This window comes from Microcebus murinus, chromosome 30, assembly GCF_040939455.1.
Source record: "Microcebus murinus isolate Inina chromosome 30, M.murinus_Inina_mat1.0, whole genome shotgun sequence".
Taxonomy (NCBI): Eukaryota; Metazoa; Chordata; class Mammalia; order Primates; family Cheirogaleidae; genus Microcebus; species Microcebus murinus.
In genome coordinates, this window is record NC_134133.1 from 1,857,160 (window position 1) to 1,873,675 (window position 16,516).

The window sequence follows — 16,516 nt, forward strand, 5'->3', positions numbered from 1 at the left end:
TTGCTTTGTGTGCACTTTGCATGTGGTCACAAAAAGTATTAGAAAGACATGCAGCACTCAGGGTTTGAGATTTAATAAAATTAAAATATATAGAATAAAATTAAAATATGTTTTTTTATATATACATATATATATGGTTTGTTTTTTTTTTTTACTAGTCACCATTCTTATTTGAAGTGGCAATTTTTTACTGCGTGTTGTGGTAAAAAGTACAGTGGTTACTGGTACAGTTTAGTGCCACAGTCTTGATCCCGTGCTAACATGCCAGCAGCTTGAGATGCCAACACAGGATTACTATTACTGTTATTATTACCACTGCTGTTACCATGGAAACAGTCTTTACCGTAAGCACCTCCCTCCTACCCCCCAACCCCCGCCGGTTCTGCGGGCCATGCTTTGAGATCCCCTGCAGCAGAGTAGCAAAAAACAGACGCTGTACCGTGGGAACTCTCCGGAAGTCCTGCCCACTTCCTTCACAAGTTCAGCCTGCAATAACCAAGCAGCCCCCTAGAGTCGATGTCTACAGTATCATTTTTGGGGGACAGCTCGGTTTCCCCAAGCTCTAAGGCTGGAGCTGTAGTTCCCTGGAAAACCTGCTTCTCCTCCTGATAAAGTCCAAGGATATTTTGACCCTGCTGTGTGAGTCCCCGTCCTTTGGAGTCAAGACTCCAGAAGAGCTGCAGCCTATTTGTGTCTGTATTTGTTTCTTTATATCTTTTTCTTCTCCCAATCTCGGCCCCTCTCCTCCTCTCTCCTTCCCTGAGACGGGCTACCTCACAAGCTTAGATCTGCACAGCATGGATGAGATAGAAGTAATGATCACCGAGGATAAACAAAAATAGCAGATGCTCCAGTTGGCAGAGCTTAACATGGACATAAAAACATATCAATGAATTAAATCTTCTTAGAAGTGTAAACACAAAAATAACTTATCCCAATAAAAAATAAAGCAAAATATTATAATTGGCAAAGCTATAATGAAAAAATTGATCAAAGAGTTAATGATGAGTGTGTCAGGATGGGTATATTTCTGATTAAAATGTTGATATCATACAGACATTTCAATTTGTAAATAAAAAAAAAATGTTGATATCAGACTGTTTATAGGGTCAAAGTTTCCAGAGACAGCCCCCCCCCCCCCAGATTGTATTATAAAAGTCAAATCTTTTCTTGTTCTTAAAGTGGGGCAGGTCTCTATCAGCAAATGGTATTATTGTCTGTCACGTAGAAGTAACTAGAATGGGTTCATGCTATAGTGGGCTCATTCTCTCTAGCGATCTTCCCTGTGCAGAGGCCCATAATTATTAGTTATCTGTGCATAGAAAAGACAATTACCCCACGTACAATTTTTTTCCAAATAAAAGGAGCTCTTCTTTTATTTTCGCACTATGCTTGGCATTCCAAAAGAATTAAATGATCCCCTTAATACCCAGATGATACACCTTGAAATTTATAAAATACCACGTCCAAGATTATCTCCCTTATAATCTCTGCTGATTGTATCAGAGGTGTGTCTAAGATACTAGGAAGAAGATTTGAAAGTTCTACGTTTGTCAGATGATCAGATTCGCATCTCTTAAGTGAATGTACTTTCCAAGGAGGTGTGTGGTGTTTTAATTAGTTAATTAATATAGAAATAAATACTATGTGCAGGTCCTTGAGCTTTAGGCAGTAAGGAGGATAAGCAGAAATGTAAAAAAAAAAAAAAAATCCCAAATAATTATGAAAATAAAACGAAGAAGAAAAAAAATTAGCAATAAAGATGATATCTACAAAATGGTAACAAGTGTTTGCCGTAATAGGACCTGCTTCTGTCTTCCTAGCAGTGGCCAGCCGGGTTGCCAGACGGCCACCAGCCTGGTCGGCTGAATCCTCGAAGACACTGTGGACCTCACAACGTCTGCTGTATCGTGGGGACTTGAGTGTGATGGCTCAAGACGAGCTCAGAGAGGGCACTGCCCTGCACGTTTATGTGGGCTAAACATCTCCATGGCGGCCCTTCTTTGCCACTGTCCTCTTTTCACCATAACAGCCCCGGTCCTGTAAATAAGCACCTGGGATCTTTATCAGGAGAGAGAAAGTAGGGGAGCTTTCGACATTTCTGGAGTCCTGGCCGATGTTCTTTTCTTCCTCTGGTGGGAATTGGCATCACGTGTGACAAGTGTCCTGAGAGAGAGAGACAGGCTCTCACATGCAACCTGACGGTGCCAGGCAAGCTCCCTGATGCCCACAGGTGTGGTTTCTGGGAAACCAGCAGCCCCACACCAAGATGAGACCTATCCCAAGATTGCACGGGTCCCGCGTAACAAGCAAGGGGAAGGTGAAGCCTTCCGTTCTAAGTGTACCATTGGCGCTGATCAGACATAACCAAAAAAAAAAAAAAAGGCAGAAATTTGGAGAAGGTATTATCTGTATAGACCCCATGAGGGGAAGGCAGTGCAAACCACACCCAGCACTCTTTACACTAAGGAAACCCAGACTCCTGAAATATGTGTCCCTTAAGCTCAGTGCCTGTCGTAGCTCTGCTTGCTTTCGTTGGCATGCCCCATTTTTTAAGCTCACTCAGTATTGACTATTGTAGTGGATTTAGAGGTGGGCCTTAGCAAAGAAATAGTATACAAGGAGAATCTCCAAGTTGAGCCTGGAAGGATATGTGGGATTCGAATCGCTGGAAAGGAAGCAGGAGAGGGGAGGGGGGGTGGAGGATCAGAAGTCAGTTATTGGGAAAGCCATCTTCCATGCCTAAGAGTTGGCACTGGGCTCGTTAACACTGGTAAAATACGAAACCCAGGACCTGGGCAGATCCGAGGGCCCATCCTGGAGAGAATAATGGCTTTCCGACAATAGATTATGGCTGAAAAGAACAGAGTTGGAAAATAAAAAGTTAGTAGCCAGAGTCAACGACATTTAGGTAGACTCGAAAACCCAGGCAGAGTTGCCGTATAGAGGGATGGGGGCAAGAGCAGAGAGAAAAGCAGGTGAGAGAACAAGGGGAACTGAGGGATATAAATCTATGGGGCCGAGGAAACGATGACGTGGTCCATGGACTTGGGAAGGTCAGAGTCGGAGCATCATCATCCAAGTTTGAGATGAAGCTGCGACATCAGGTAGAATGCTTGCGGGGAGAGACCTGGGGGCACAGGGGGTGGTCCAAGGAGAGGCGCGACAGACAAATGCATAAGTCACCCCCACTTTAAAGGCCCTTAGTAAACCACATTAGGACTGGCTGTACTGGAAATGGTCCGTTACAATGAGAAACCAACCAAAACCAAAACACCCTGTCACAGGAAGTGTGGTTCTCGGTGCTTCCAGTGGGGGGAAAGTTACCAACTGCAGGGACTTTTGGGAAGTTTCTTTTACATCCCATCTAAATTTTTCATTTGCTTTTCTCTGTGCCAAAACATAAATTCCTCCCCTCCCATTATGTTTACACAACCTTAGAGTATGACGTGGTTCCTTCCTGTTCTTTTTCTGAACAGAGCAGGTCTTCGTTGTCGTCATTAGATTGACAGAGGGGCAAGGACGTCTGCACAATTTTAGTGGCAGTTTCCTATTTGACCTGACATAGCATTATGCTCCTTGTTGCGGCCGGCGAACTTTTCTCAACGATCTTTATTCTTATTAGTATTAAAACTGGTTGACATTCAAGGAACACACACCATTGTCCCTGGCCAGGGGAGAGTAAGATGAGAAAGGAATTGCCATCATCCTAGCACATATGGCAAAGCCCAAGGGACACTAAAAATGAGATAGGGCAGAAAAACTTTACCGGAGTCTGAATTGCAATAGCAAATAACTATTATTGCTAATATTTATGAAGCGCTTTCTAAGTTTCAGGCACTCTGCCACATGTTTATAATACTCGGGGCAACTGCAAGATTTTTAATGGCCAAGATGACAGACATTTGGAAAACTCGATGGCGTGTTTTGTTACTAGCATCTATCTGGTGTGAATGAAGTTAAGTGGCCCTTCTTGTTTGTTCTGTGACCATTTGGGAGATCAGGGATCCTCCGTAAATCTCACTGACTTGCAGCCCACATTTTCAAAGGCTCTGTTGCCCACGCACAATGTATGAGAAACATCCTGATGAGAAAAAAGTTTTAATCAATCAAACGAGGCTTGATTTAGTGGGATTTTGTGGACAAATCTTTGTTCTCAGCTGTATAATAATTACAAGCTGTTTTACCAGTGGATAAGGAAAGGATTATTCTCCTCTTTGAAAATGGTAACTTTATAATTACATGTATTTACTTGCCTTAATCAGAATAGAACTCACCAGCTGAGACAGGGGATTATTTTTATTTAAAAGACTCTTGGGTGAATTGAACAGCCACATATTTGGGGGGAATTTAGCCTTTGTAGACAATTGTTTCTGGGATGAATAAAGAACAAATTGTCTGGAATGAGGTTTTTTGTTTTGTTTTGTTTTGTTTTGTTTTTTTTCCTCCTTTTAAAACTTGGCACAAAAATTACCTAGATGGCTAATTCAGCCCAACCCATGATACTGTGGAGAAATGTATATTTATTGACAGCTTCGTATAGTCAGCATACATAGTGTTTCAGCCAAAGAGTTGAATTTCTTGCAGGTGGTTTTACAGTTCTGTGTCAGAACCACCAATATCTTAAGATAATTTTTTTTTTTTTTTTTAGAATTCATTTTTCCTTATTACTGTCGAATTTACATGTGCAGCAGACTTCTGTGCCTCCAAGATGCCTAAAGAGGAATTTGCTTTTCTCTTAGGTGTTCATTACGGTTCCATGTTGAGCTCATAAAAAAAGAAAGAATAATAATAAGCCTAGATAATTTGTAGTTTGGATCCCATTTCTCTTAGCCAGATCGCCTCAGTTTTATCTTTCCACCCAATACCAAAAGGTTTGTTTTTGCAATATAAACATTTTTTTTTTCCTCTCTTGCAAAACACCTTTAAAAATACATGAGTCCCGTCCCTTTCGTTCTTTTCCTTACTGATCTCTCTGATGTTCCCTAAACTCTCTCTGAAGTTGTTGGTAACGTAGATGCAGTCTGCGTCTTTTGTTGACAAGGCACCAGCACCGCCTCTTGATGGGCACCCCCTTTGTCCTTTGTCCTGGAAAACTGACAGGATTGCAGCCCTAGCCAGAGGGGAATGCAAGTCGAGTTTCTTCCTTAGCGTAGACGCAGTAGCATTGCTACGTGATGCTTTGGTCCACCGAAGGGGAAGAAGAAACCTGTGAACGTCAGAGCGTTCAGAAGCAGCTGTGTCCCCACGCTTGGTGGCCGTCCACTGTGCCAGCCCTCAGTGACGCGAGGAAGTGAGACCCAGACGAGAGACGCCTCTGTCTCCATCAAAAAGGGCAGCCTCAGTAGATCGGCCGTGGCCGACTGGCTTTGCAAAAGTTTTCATTCAGAGCGGGGAGCCCTGGGTCTGCTGCGGACACCCAGAATGAATGGCGAAGAGGGTGGCTGGCGTGGTCCGAAAGGGACCGCAGGTGGCAGGGTGAGGCTCTGTGTCTGACATCGCTCCGTGGCCTCTTTGAGTTTTTCCAGGTTTTTTTTTTTTGTGTGTGTGTGACTGAGTCTCGCTTTGTTGCCCAGGCTAGAGTGAGTGCCGTGGTGTCAGCCTCGCTCACAGCAACCTCAGACTCCTGGGCTCAAGCAATCCTCCTGCCTCAGCCTCCGAGTAGCTGGGACTACAGGCATGCACCACCACGCCCGGCTAGTTTTTTCTCTATATATTTTTAGTTGGTCAATTAATTTCTTTCTATTTTTAGTATAGAGACGGAGTCTCACTTTTGCTCAGGCTGGTTTTGAACTCCTGACCTCAAGCAATCCGCCCTCGTCGGCCTCCCAGAGTGCTGGGATGACAGGCGTGAGCCACCGCGCCCAGCCCATCTTTCATCTTTATAATAGATGAGAGATCCAAGGCATTTAAATAAGGCACTCATCCGAAGAGAAATTGAAAGCCTCAAAACTGCAACACCTTTCCCAGGTGTTTCACCTTCTTGGGAACAGAACCAGGTTGGAAAATCTCAGCTTCCTCGTTTGCAAAATGGGAATAAAAATATATGGCAGTGTCACGGGACTGTAGGAAGGAGCAGATGAGTTTTTAAATCTCGGAACCGCCCCTGGCTTAATAAATGCCAGCTCTCCTTGTGATCACCCCAACTCCTGTCGGCGACTCGATGGAGACCAGGTGGGGAGACCCTGCTTGCTGCCGGGCCGGTGCTAGGTGTTTGGTGCGTGTCGCCACGCACAAGGAGGCTGCTGACCCCCCGGGGGCCGGCCTCGATTCCCAACAAAGCGTTCCATTGCCCATTACGGTAACAAGACAGGAAAGGCGGCAGACTACCTAGATTTGCACGTCACCAGGAAAAGGGGCCTTCTCTGATTGCCACTTGAAAGGACAATAAGGGAAGAGGTGCAAGAGCAGGGACAGAACATACCGGGAGGAATCTGCCGCTTTATAGGATTTGGCTTATTTCCACTGATCTCCCTTCTTCCTGGGGTGGGGCAGCCTCCCCTACTTAGCGCAGGGGCGGAAATGTTCTAGACTTTCTAGGCCGTGCTGTCTGCGTCTCAGCAACCCAGCGCTGCCATCGCAGAGCACAAGCCGGGCTGCCGCTCTGTAAGCGGATCGTTTTGGCCACATCCCAGGAGAACTTTATTTATGGATGCCGGGATTTGAATTTCATGTAATTTTCATGTAACACAAAATAGCCTTCTTGATTTTTTTTTTTTTTTTTTTGCCAGCTATTTAAAAAATGTAAGCACTCGTCTTTACTGCCAGGTGGTACATGAAGAGGCAGCAGACTGGATGTGGCCCAAAAGCCACAAGCTTGCCAGCCCTGACCGGGGACACTAGACTGGGATCGAGACCTGCAGAGTTTAATGGATCGTTTGGCCCAAGCAAAGGCTCCGGCATCTCTGGGCCACAGTTTTCTCTAGCAAAGCCTCTAATCAAGAGTCTTATCCTCTAGGGTGCCTAGGATTCTTCCTAGCACTTAAAGGCCGGCTGCATGGTTGCGTGGCTTTGCGGTCTGAGGATCCTGGGTTCTAATCCTGGCTCAGCCTCTGTCTTGCTGGGGGGTGTTGGGCCAGGTCTTAAGACTCCAGTGCCTCAGTTGCCTCATCTGTAAAATAGGGATAAAAACGATGCTCACTTTAGCCTTGCTCTGAGGATTAAGTTTCATAATACTTGCGAACTCCTAAAGTCATGAATCTAACCAAACATTTATTGTAACTAACATGTACTCAATAAGTGCTTTATTACGTTCTTTATTAAAAAAAACCCGAATTTCTATTGACATAATAATTTTAACGCATTAACTGCCGGGTGAGTTGCATTTAACTCACGCTAGTTTTGAGCCCGGGCGGCCTCTCGAAGGGTACGTAACTCACGCGCCCCTTGACCTCGAGCCACGTGAACTATTTCTCAAGTTGCATATAACTCATGCACGGAAAACAATAAAAAAAAAACAACACATTTTTCATCGAATTAGAAAGGATCGTTTTGTTTTTGAAGTTTTTGTTCTATTTTTGTAATAAAACGCCATGGCCCAAGGAAAAAAAGAGTTTTGGGCCGGGCGCGGTGGCTCACGCCTGTAATCCTAGCTCTCTGGGAGGCCGAGGCGGGCGGATTGCTCGAAGTCGGGAGTTCGAAACCAGCCTGAGCAAGAGCGAGACCCCGTCTCTACTATAAATAGAAAGAAACTAATTGGCCAACTAATATATATAGAAAAAGTTAGCCGGGCATGGTGGCTCATGCCTGTAGTCCCAGCTACTCGGGAGGCTGAGACAGAAGGATCGCTTGAGCCCAGGAGGTTGAGGTTGCTGTGAGCGAGGCTGACGCCACGGCACTCACTCTAGCCTGGGCAACACAGTGAGACTGTCTCAAAAAAAAAAAAAAAATTTTGTTTGTTTTTTTTTTTATGCTGTGGCAGTTAGTGTGTTAAAAAGGCAGTTTCTATATACTTCCAGTCTAGAAAACGGTTTTCCCCACAGCCCTGCGATAGGAGGCTGGCCTGAGTTGGGGGAAGAGCTTCCCTTTTGAGCAAAGCTTTGGCATGTGTGGCCACTCCTGGCTGCCTTCTCTCACGCGCATAATGAAAGCAAAGAACAAATGCTGATGCATTAACGTTGCATCGCTGTGTGCAGCTCTCTTGCCCCACCCAGTGGCCGGATGTCACTGGTAGCACGTGCCAAAGAGGTCAAGAACTTTGAAGACTTTGGTAACTATTATTATTATTTTTTTTTAATGATATCCTCTAACAGTAGAGCAAGATTTCGTTTGAAGCTCGTTCCCCTTTACTCCTCTTTGCTTTGCCATTTTCCAGGCCCGCAGTGGGTAGATAACCACTTAGCTGAGTGGCTCTCGACAAGAGGGTATTAGGAAGTGCCTGGGGTTCCGCCAGGGTGAGCTGATCAGTTATCTGTACAGGTGGTTATTGGAAAGTGTTGCCCTGCAGCCTCATTAAAAAGCAATGCAGGCCAGGCGCAGTGGCTCACGCCTGTCATCCTAGCTCTCTGGGAGGCCGAGGCGGGCGGATTGCTCAAGGTCAGGAGTTCAAAACCAGCCTGAGCAAGAGCGAGACCCCGTCTCTATTATAAATAGAAAGAAATTAATTGGCCAACTAATATATCTAAAATTAGCCGGGCATGGTGGCGCATGCCTGTAGTCCCAGCTACTTGGGAGGCTGAGGCAGGAGGATTCCTTGAGCCAGGAGTTTGAGGTTGCTGTGAGCTAGGCTGACTCCACGGCACTCACTCCAGCCTGGGCGACAAAGCGAGACTCTGTCTCAAAAAAAAAAAAAAAAGCAATGCAGCGTTTAATAAATATTAGAACATGTCAGGGACACCATTTAAATGTGGGAAAGAGATCCGTTTACTTTGTTAGCTCTGTGCAAAGACATAAACACTCTCTTTAGAGCACTTAATCCGTGTGAGAGTTTAGAGCAGCTACGACAGTTTCTGTTTAGAAGTAAAGGCAGGGAAAGGGGTGGGGAATAGACATCAGACACCTGGTGAATCAAGAAGAAACTAACCTTAAATACTGAGATAAAATCATTAACAAAAGGAGCCGGCAAACTGGCAGTCATTTCCAAGGCTTCCTCTATTTCCCTTTTCTAATGGCCTGGGTTTGGTGGCTGCTGTCGTCCTTTTGTGCTTGCATGTGTGTGGAACAGGGTCTCGCTGTGTTGCTCAGGCTGGTCTTGAACTCCTGGGCTCCAGCGATCCTCCTGCCTCAGCCTCCCGGGTAGCTGGGACCACAGGCATGCGCCACTAGGCCTGGCTGGCTGCCGGCTTCCTTTATAACCCCCTTATCTCTGCGTGTCCTCACTTGCCCTTCCAGCTGTTCCCTGCAACAGGAAGGAGGAAGCAGCAGGTGGAAAGGAACAGCCGGGGTGGGGGCCAGGGAAGCCAGGTAGAGTGCTCGGAAGAGGTGGAGCAGGGTCAGAGCAGGGCTGGCGCGTGGGCAATTGCCTGGCAAGTCACTGTCCTTTACTCTCTCTGTTTGTCCCATCTGTGTCCGTCTCTTTCTTTCCATGTGTCTGTTCCTTTCTGGGTCATTCCCCATGGCTCTCGTCACGTGTCTCTGTTCTCTCTCCCTCCCTCTCCTCCCCACCCCCAGCGTGACAGGCTTCCATCTGGTCACTGCACCTCTACATGCGACCCGGGTCTCATCGCAGTCCTATGCCTGGGCTTTATACTTGAAACCCCTTCAAAAGCTGCTCGGTTCTGAGCATGCCTGGTGGACGCTTAATAATTAAGGCTGTAATTAAAATGTAACTGCAAGCATAATTAAAATTCACTTTAGCGGATCCTGGAATTATGAAGCAGTTAGGCATTTTGACACGGCCCCGAAGGATCGGTTGGGAGGAGAGAAGGGCCGTGTTTTTCTGGGGCCACTGCCCCCCCCCTCCTGTTTTTTGTCCTGGCCTTACCCACCGGTGTCAGCCTCCAGTGGGGCCTCCGGAGTGGCAGGCTCACTCGGGGGCAGTGGACGCAGCCCGCTGCGTCTAGGGCCCTTCCTAAGAAAGGGGCCACTAGCAGAGCCCCTCGGGGACTGGGAGAGGGTTCGGAAGAATCTCTCGTGATGGTGCCACGGGCAGTCTGGGGTTTGTGTCAGCCCTATAAAAACACCTTGTGGGTGTAAGGACACCAAGGTGACTCAGAAAGTGCCCGCCCACCCCTCTCCTCACCCAGCACGCCTTCTGCGTGGGGACGCACCCACAGGATGTCAGTGACGGGGTATGCTAAGGCAAGCGAGCCTGACAAAGTGACACGCGTGTTTAGTGGGGACGAGGGAAGGCGTCAGAAGCCATTCCGGCCGGGCGCGGTGGCTCACGCCTGTAATCCTGGCTCTCTGGGAGGCCGAGGCAGGAGGATCGTTTGAGCTCAGGAGTTCGAAACCAGCCTGAGCAAGAGCGAGACCCCCGTCTCTACTATAAATAGAAAGAAATTAATTTGCCAACTAATATATATATAGAAAAAAATTAGCCGGACATGGTGGCGCATGCCTGTAGTCCCAGCTACTCGGGAGGCTGAGACAGGAGGATCACTTGAGCCCAGGAGTTGGAGGTTGCTGTGAGCGAGGCTGACGCCTCGGCACTCACTCTAGCCTGGGCAATAAAGCGAGACTCTGTCTCAAAAAAAAAGCCATCCCAGTGGGGCACAATCCGTGTTAGGATCCTGGAAGTCCAAGTGCTCTGAAAGCACCTTCGACAAGCGCTTGGGCACGTTGGGAGGCGGTGACATGGAAGGCATCCCCAAAGAAATGTCATTTAAACAGAGGCCTCGTGAACACGGGGGCGCCAGCCCGCAGAGAGGGAGTCGGCCCTGCAGGGCTACGCACAGAGGGCCCAGCACGTCTGGACATCCGTGAATTTCCACGTCAGTTTTTTCTCCTGGCACTAAGCTGGGTGCCAAAGAGGATGTTAATTAAGGAAGTGTGAATTATTTAGACTACTTGCTTGGTTGCAAGGAAATGCAAAGGTTACCTGAATTAAAAAAAAAAAAAAAAAAAAAAGAAGAAGATTAAGAGCTCATTTCATCCAAGCAACGTGGAAAGGAATTGGGGTGCAATAAACAGTTCTCAGAGTAGGCGGGAACTATGTTAGAACTGGACCCCACAGAAGTGAGGCTCTGGGGTGGAGGAAGACCACTCAGGCACCGCTCCGGCACCTGTCTGGAGGTCTTGGAGGTCGTGTGTTGAGATTAGCAGGTGCTCAAAAGAGAAAAGAGGAAGGGGAAAAGAGACGCATCCACGTCTCTGTTGAGGAAGATGACAATCTACACGTGCTCAACTTTCATTCCCCTTCTGGCCCAAAGACTGTTTTGCTCCAGACTCTGTCATTACTCCCGAAAGCCGCGCCTGCAGATGAATGCCCGGATTCCTTAGCCTGGCAACTAACACCTGCCACTGTCTGGTCCCCTGTCCCACTTTTCAACCTCTGGGGCCGTGGCTAAAACTTGACCAAAGGAATCAAAATGCAGCCCAAGGCTGTATTAGTGCAATGGCAGATCTTTATGTCTGTGCTAGTTATAGCAGCACAGCGTGCAACAAATCGCCCCAAAATCTAGCAGCTTAACAAAAGGACCGTTTATCATCTCACGGTTTCTGTGGCCAGGATTCTGGGTGTGGCCGAGCTCTGTCCTGTCGCCCAGGGTCCCACGGGGCAGCAGGGAAGATGTCAGCCAGCGCCGCAGACATCGCAGCCTGGGGCTGGGGGAGGGTTCACGTCCAAGGCCACACCCCTGGCTGTTGGCAGGATGCGGCCAAGTGGGTTTCTCGCTTGCCCCATCACAGTGAGCAAACGAAGACCCAGAGGGAGCAAGGCAGAAGCTGCAGGCTTTTGCGACCTAGTATCAGAAGTGATGTCCCATCACTTTTGCCGTGTTCCCCTTATTCGCCGGAAGCAAGGCACAGAAAGAAGTGGAGGCTCAGAGGAGTCCAGTGGTTTATTCGAAGCTGCACAAGGAAATCTTCAGCTTCCTGTGCACAGCAGCAGGGGGGGTGAGCCTGAAGCCGGAGGAGGCACAGTGCCACGGGTCCCCTTCACTGCTTTGGGGGGCCCAGGGGCCCAGGAGAATCCATGCCACGACTTCTTTTCCATCCAACTGTCCCCGTTCAACCCAGCCTTCGCCTTCTGACGTGAACCGTGCTGACCAAGCACCTCTTCTTTGCACCCTTTGTGGTAAGGCAGGTTCTCCAAGGCCTATGTTTCAGGGTCTTTGTTTATAAATAGGCTCTGTCTCGCTGACTAGTTAAAAGCACAGGCAATACTGCAAGACAAGATATTTGATTGATTAGATGCTTAAACTCTATCTCGTGTCTCCTAGAGGGTTGTTCACTCTTTTTTTTTTTTTTTTTTTTTGAGACAGAGTCTCACTTTGTTGCCTAGGCTAGAGTGCATCATATCTCACTGCAACCTCCAACTCCTGGGCTCAAGCAATCCTCCTGCCTCAGCCTCCCAAGTAGCTGGGACTACAGGCATGGGCCACCATGCCTGGCTAATTTTTTCTATATATATATTAGTTCGCCAATTAATTTCTATTTATAGTAGCGATGGGGTCTCGCTCTTGCTCAGGCTGGTCTCGAACTCCTGACCTCAAATGATCCGCCCACCTCGGACTCCCAGAGAGCTAGGATTACAGGCGTGAGCCACCGCCCTGGCCTATTGACTCTTAAAAAGTAGAAAAGCAGTGGACGCGGTGGCTCACACCTGTAATCTTAGCACTCTGGGAGGCCCAGGCGTGCGGATCCCTTGAGCTCAGGAGTTTGAGACCAGATTCAGCAAGAGTGAGACCCCATCTCTGCTAAAAAAAAAAAAAAAAAAAAAAGAAAGAAATTAGCTGGACAACTAGAAATATATAGAAAAATTTAGCCGGGCATGGTGGCACATGCCTGTAGTCCCAGCTACTCAGGAGGCTGAGGCAGGAGGATCGCTTGAGCCCAGGAGTTGGAGGTTGCTGTGAGCGAGGCTGACGCCACGGCACTCACTCTAGCCCGGGCAATAGAGTGAGACTCTGTCTCAAAAAAAAAAAAAAGCAGAAAATTGTTTGCGTGTTAAAAAGTCCCTGAAGCACACTTTGGATGAGGTGACTTGGCTGGCAAATACTCCCAAGTCCACCAGGAACAACCACGAAATGTCATCAGAGACTGCATTGCTCAGTTTTAAGGCCCGGCTCTTTCCATTGCATAGAGCAAGGAGGAAGAGAAATGGGCATGTTGGATCCCGCCAGAGTCTCCAAAGCAGCAGATTGGTAGGCACAGGGGGGCACATTCTCAGCACTAAAGATCTCAGACCAGCTCACAGCTCAGACCCTTCCCTTCCAAGAGGTCTTTAAGACAGTTGAGTTCCGGCATGGGCCAAAACCACGTTAAATCCACTTGACTGGATTATCAGCCAGTCTAATAAGTAAAAAATCAGTAAAAAAAAAATGTTTATTTTCTAATCAGTAAAAAATGTTTATTTCCCTCTCACACATCCTTGCTTTCATCTTTGCTAGTTGGCCTGTAGCTTGAGAAATATCCCACAATCTTGCCTGTCAGTGACATTGATTATTAGCACGTGTATTTGATTCATTTCCTGGTGAGAGTCTATAGACAGAGGAGTCTACTGTCTACTCTATTCTAGACAGTGCCCAACTTACAGTGGCTCTGCTTACGATTTTTCTACTCTGCGATGGTATGATGCAGTAGAACATCAATGAATTACACGAGACATTCAACACTTCATTATAAAATCGGCTTTGTGTTAGATGGTTTTGCACAACCATAGGCTCATGTAAGCGTTCTGGGCAAGGATGAGGTAGGCTAAGCTGCGATGTCCAGTAGGTTCAGCAGGTTAGGTATGTGAAATGGATTTTCGACTTTTAGGATATTTCCAACTTGCGGTTGGCTTATCAGGACATGATCTCGTGGTAAGTCGAGGAACAACTGTGCTCCACACCTTCCCGACACCCTGCTATGCCTTTCTCTTGCTCGTTTTTTTCCACAAAGCATTTTCTTTCCATTTTATACTCAAGACTGTTCCGTGAATGGAAAACTCCAGAAGATTTTTTCCCTCCTTCAAACTAGTCGAACAGGTGGTGGTTAATCTTTCTTTGAGTATAATCTTAAAGGAAGCTCATTTCCATTTTTTTTTTTTTTTAACTGCCAGAGAAAATACAGGCAGCGTTTTTACAATGGCAGATAACTGAAGTGAAAAGAAGAAAGAAAATAAATTTGTCTTCTGGGTATGTCTGTCTCACCAGATCTGGATCGTAAAAGGCTGAGTGTGTGTCACAATGATATCACGTTAGTGTCGGGTGAGACCCAGGCCTCCCATGATTTCAGGTTGTACAGGAAAAAAAAAAAAGGTCACAGGGCGCTACCTCCAGTTGCAAATTCAGTGACTGTTGGTCATTCCACCTTCTAGGAACCAACGTCCAAGAGGCTCAGAGAATACTCCGCAGCAGCGGGCTGCCCATCACCTCTGCTGTCGACCTGGAGGACGCAGCCAGGAAGGCTGTGGACAGTGTGTCCAAGAAGTGACATCTTCACCCTGGTCCCCTGGGGGAGGAAGTCCACGTCTCCAGAAGGAATGATGGTCCAAAGGAAATGGTTATCTCACTGGGGGAAAAGAGGGGGAGGCATGAACAAGAATCACCGTCTGAAAAATCTTAAATCTGTATTTTCTTGACTAAGACATCTAGACAGCCTAGATCTGATTTTACTTAGAGTGAAAATATAAAAATCATGTCCTGTGTTCTCATACTTTTCCATCACGGCTCGGTAGGCAGTGTTTGCCAACCTTGAGGAATAGTCAATGTGGCTAAATAATGTGTGTGTGTACGGAATTTGAACTCAGGCCCTGGTTCGTTCATCTTCAAAGATTTTGGTGAACATCTAATCCTATACAATAGAACAAATCACAGGCCATAAAAAAAAAAAAAAATTCAGATAAGATGACATTTAACATATTAACTACCAGAAAGGCACAGCTAAGACATTCAAGCAAATAGCTATGACACACTGCAGCAGTTTTTACAAGTTCTAATTCCAGCGTGTTCTACAGTGGAAGGTCTGCGCTAATATACCATGCGTGTATCGTACCATTTGCCTTAATATCAGATGCACTGCTTACCTCACGCTAAAATGCCAGAAGCCTTATTTGTGATTTTGGAGGAGAAGTTTCCATTTTAATGTTAAAAGGGAAGGATGCTGATTCTAACAGAAACCTCTGTAATTAAGTCATTTCAGGGTGAAACAACACTGTGAAGATCAAATTGTATTGACTATTAGCATCTCCTCTCCTCTCCCTTATACACCACTCCCCACCCCCTGGAATTTACCAGTTTGTGCTGGAAAAATGGAAAAATGCATTTAAATAGAACGTGGCTTTTTATCACAGTGTCCATTTTTGTGGTGGGAAAAAAATTCGAATTAGATTTTTGTTTAAATTTTGATACATTTATATCTGTATACAAATTTAAATAAAATTCTGTTTTGTAATCTCTAAGATCTGTGTGTATTGCCCATTTTAGCCAATTTTATTCCTCAAACAAGGCCCACATTCACTATGGTTGTGCCACTTATAGTCGTGATAATTTGAAAGATTGTTGGAGGCAAAGACATTTAGCAGGCCGGGTTCTTGAATGTTCTGCTTGTTCAGTGGATCCCATACTTTGAGAAGTAGGATTTAAAAACTTTTAAAGATCACCGTGTGCAACTGGGCAGGTTGCGTGGACTGAGTGTGCATGGCGTCTCCAGGGCTTGCACAATGCTTAAAGCCAGGGCCACTTCCTGTGGATCCGATTCCAAGTTCCTTCACGTAAATTCACTGCCTTCCCAACCTCCAAAACCATGACCACTCAAAAAGCAGAAGGCAGAGGGGCAGGGGGGTAAGAGCTGAAGACAGGACTCTTACAGCATTGGGAGAAAATTCGGTTTGCAACCCTTATCCTTCTGAAGAAGTTTAGGCCCAGTGGTCTTATCTCATATTTTCGGATTTGAAGTAGGCCAGGAGCAATTCCTAAGCACCTTATGCCAAATTTCACAAATCCAAAATTAATTAAATTTTATACACCAGCTATGGGAAATTCTTTTTTTTTTTTTTTTAATTTTCTTATTCTGCCCTTGTGTTTGCAGAGGCAGCAACATGGGACACATGTTTATTTAACTGGGAGCTCTCCTAATTTCTTTCCTAGATAGGGGAGAAAAAAAATGAAAGAAAGTCAATGATGTAGTAGTCATTTAGATATCTGTTCTCAGAGATCAATGACTCAGACTAGAAAATTTGAAGGTTCTTTTTTTTTTTTTTTGTAGCTTTTGGTTTTCTTTAATCATCTTTAATATTGAGCATTCATGTGCTCTAAATCGTCATAATTATTTGTCCTGAGCAAAATAAAAAAAAAAAACTTTTAATAAAAAGGACAAGCAACATCATAACCAGGAAAGAAAAAATCCTACAAGCAATAAACAAAAACTACATAAACAGGACTTGATTAAAATCAAATACTTTTTGCAGTGAATTTTTCCAAAAAATGGAAAC

The 16,516-nt window shown here is 46.0% G+C and overlaps 1 protein-coding gene across 1 annotated transcript in view; it reads left to right on the forward strand.

The window, feature by feature from the left end:
• SUCLG2 (succinate-CoA ligase GDP-forming subunit beta) overlaps positions 1–15,484 on the forward strand; it is a 246,723-nt gene extending 231,239 nt beyond the window's left edge. The window contains exon 11 of the mRNA XM_075998800.1: positions 14,402–15,484. Within this exon, the coding sequence (XP_075854915.1) occupies positions 14,402–14,517 (116 nt within the window). The 3' untranslated portion in view covers positions 14,518–15,484. The remainder of the gene's footprint in view (positions 1–14,401) is intronic.
• The last annotated feature ends 1,032 nt before the right edge of the window (positions 15,485–16,516 follow it).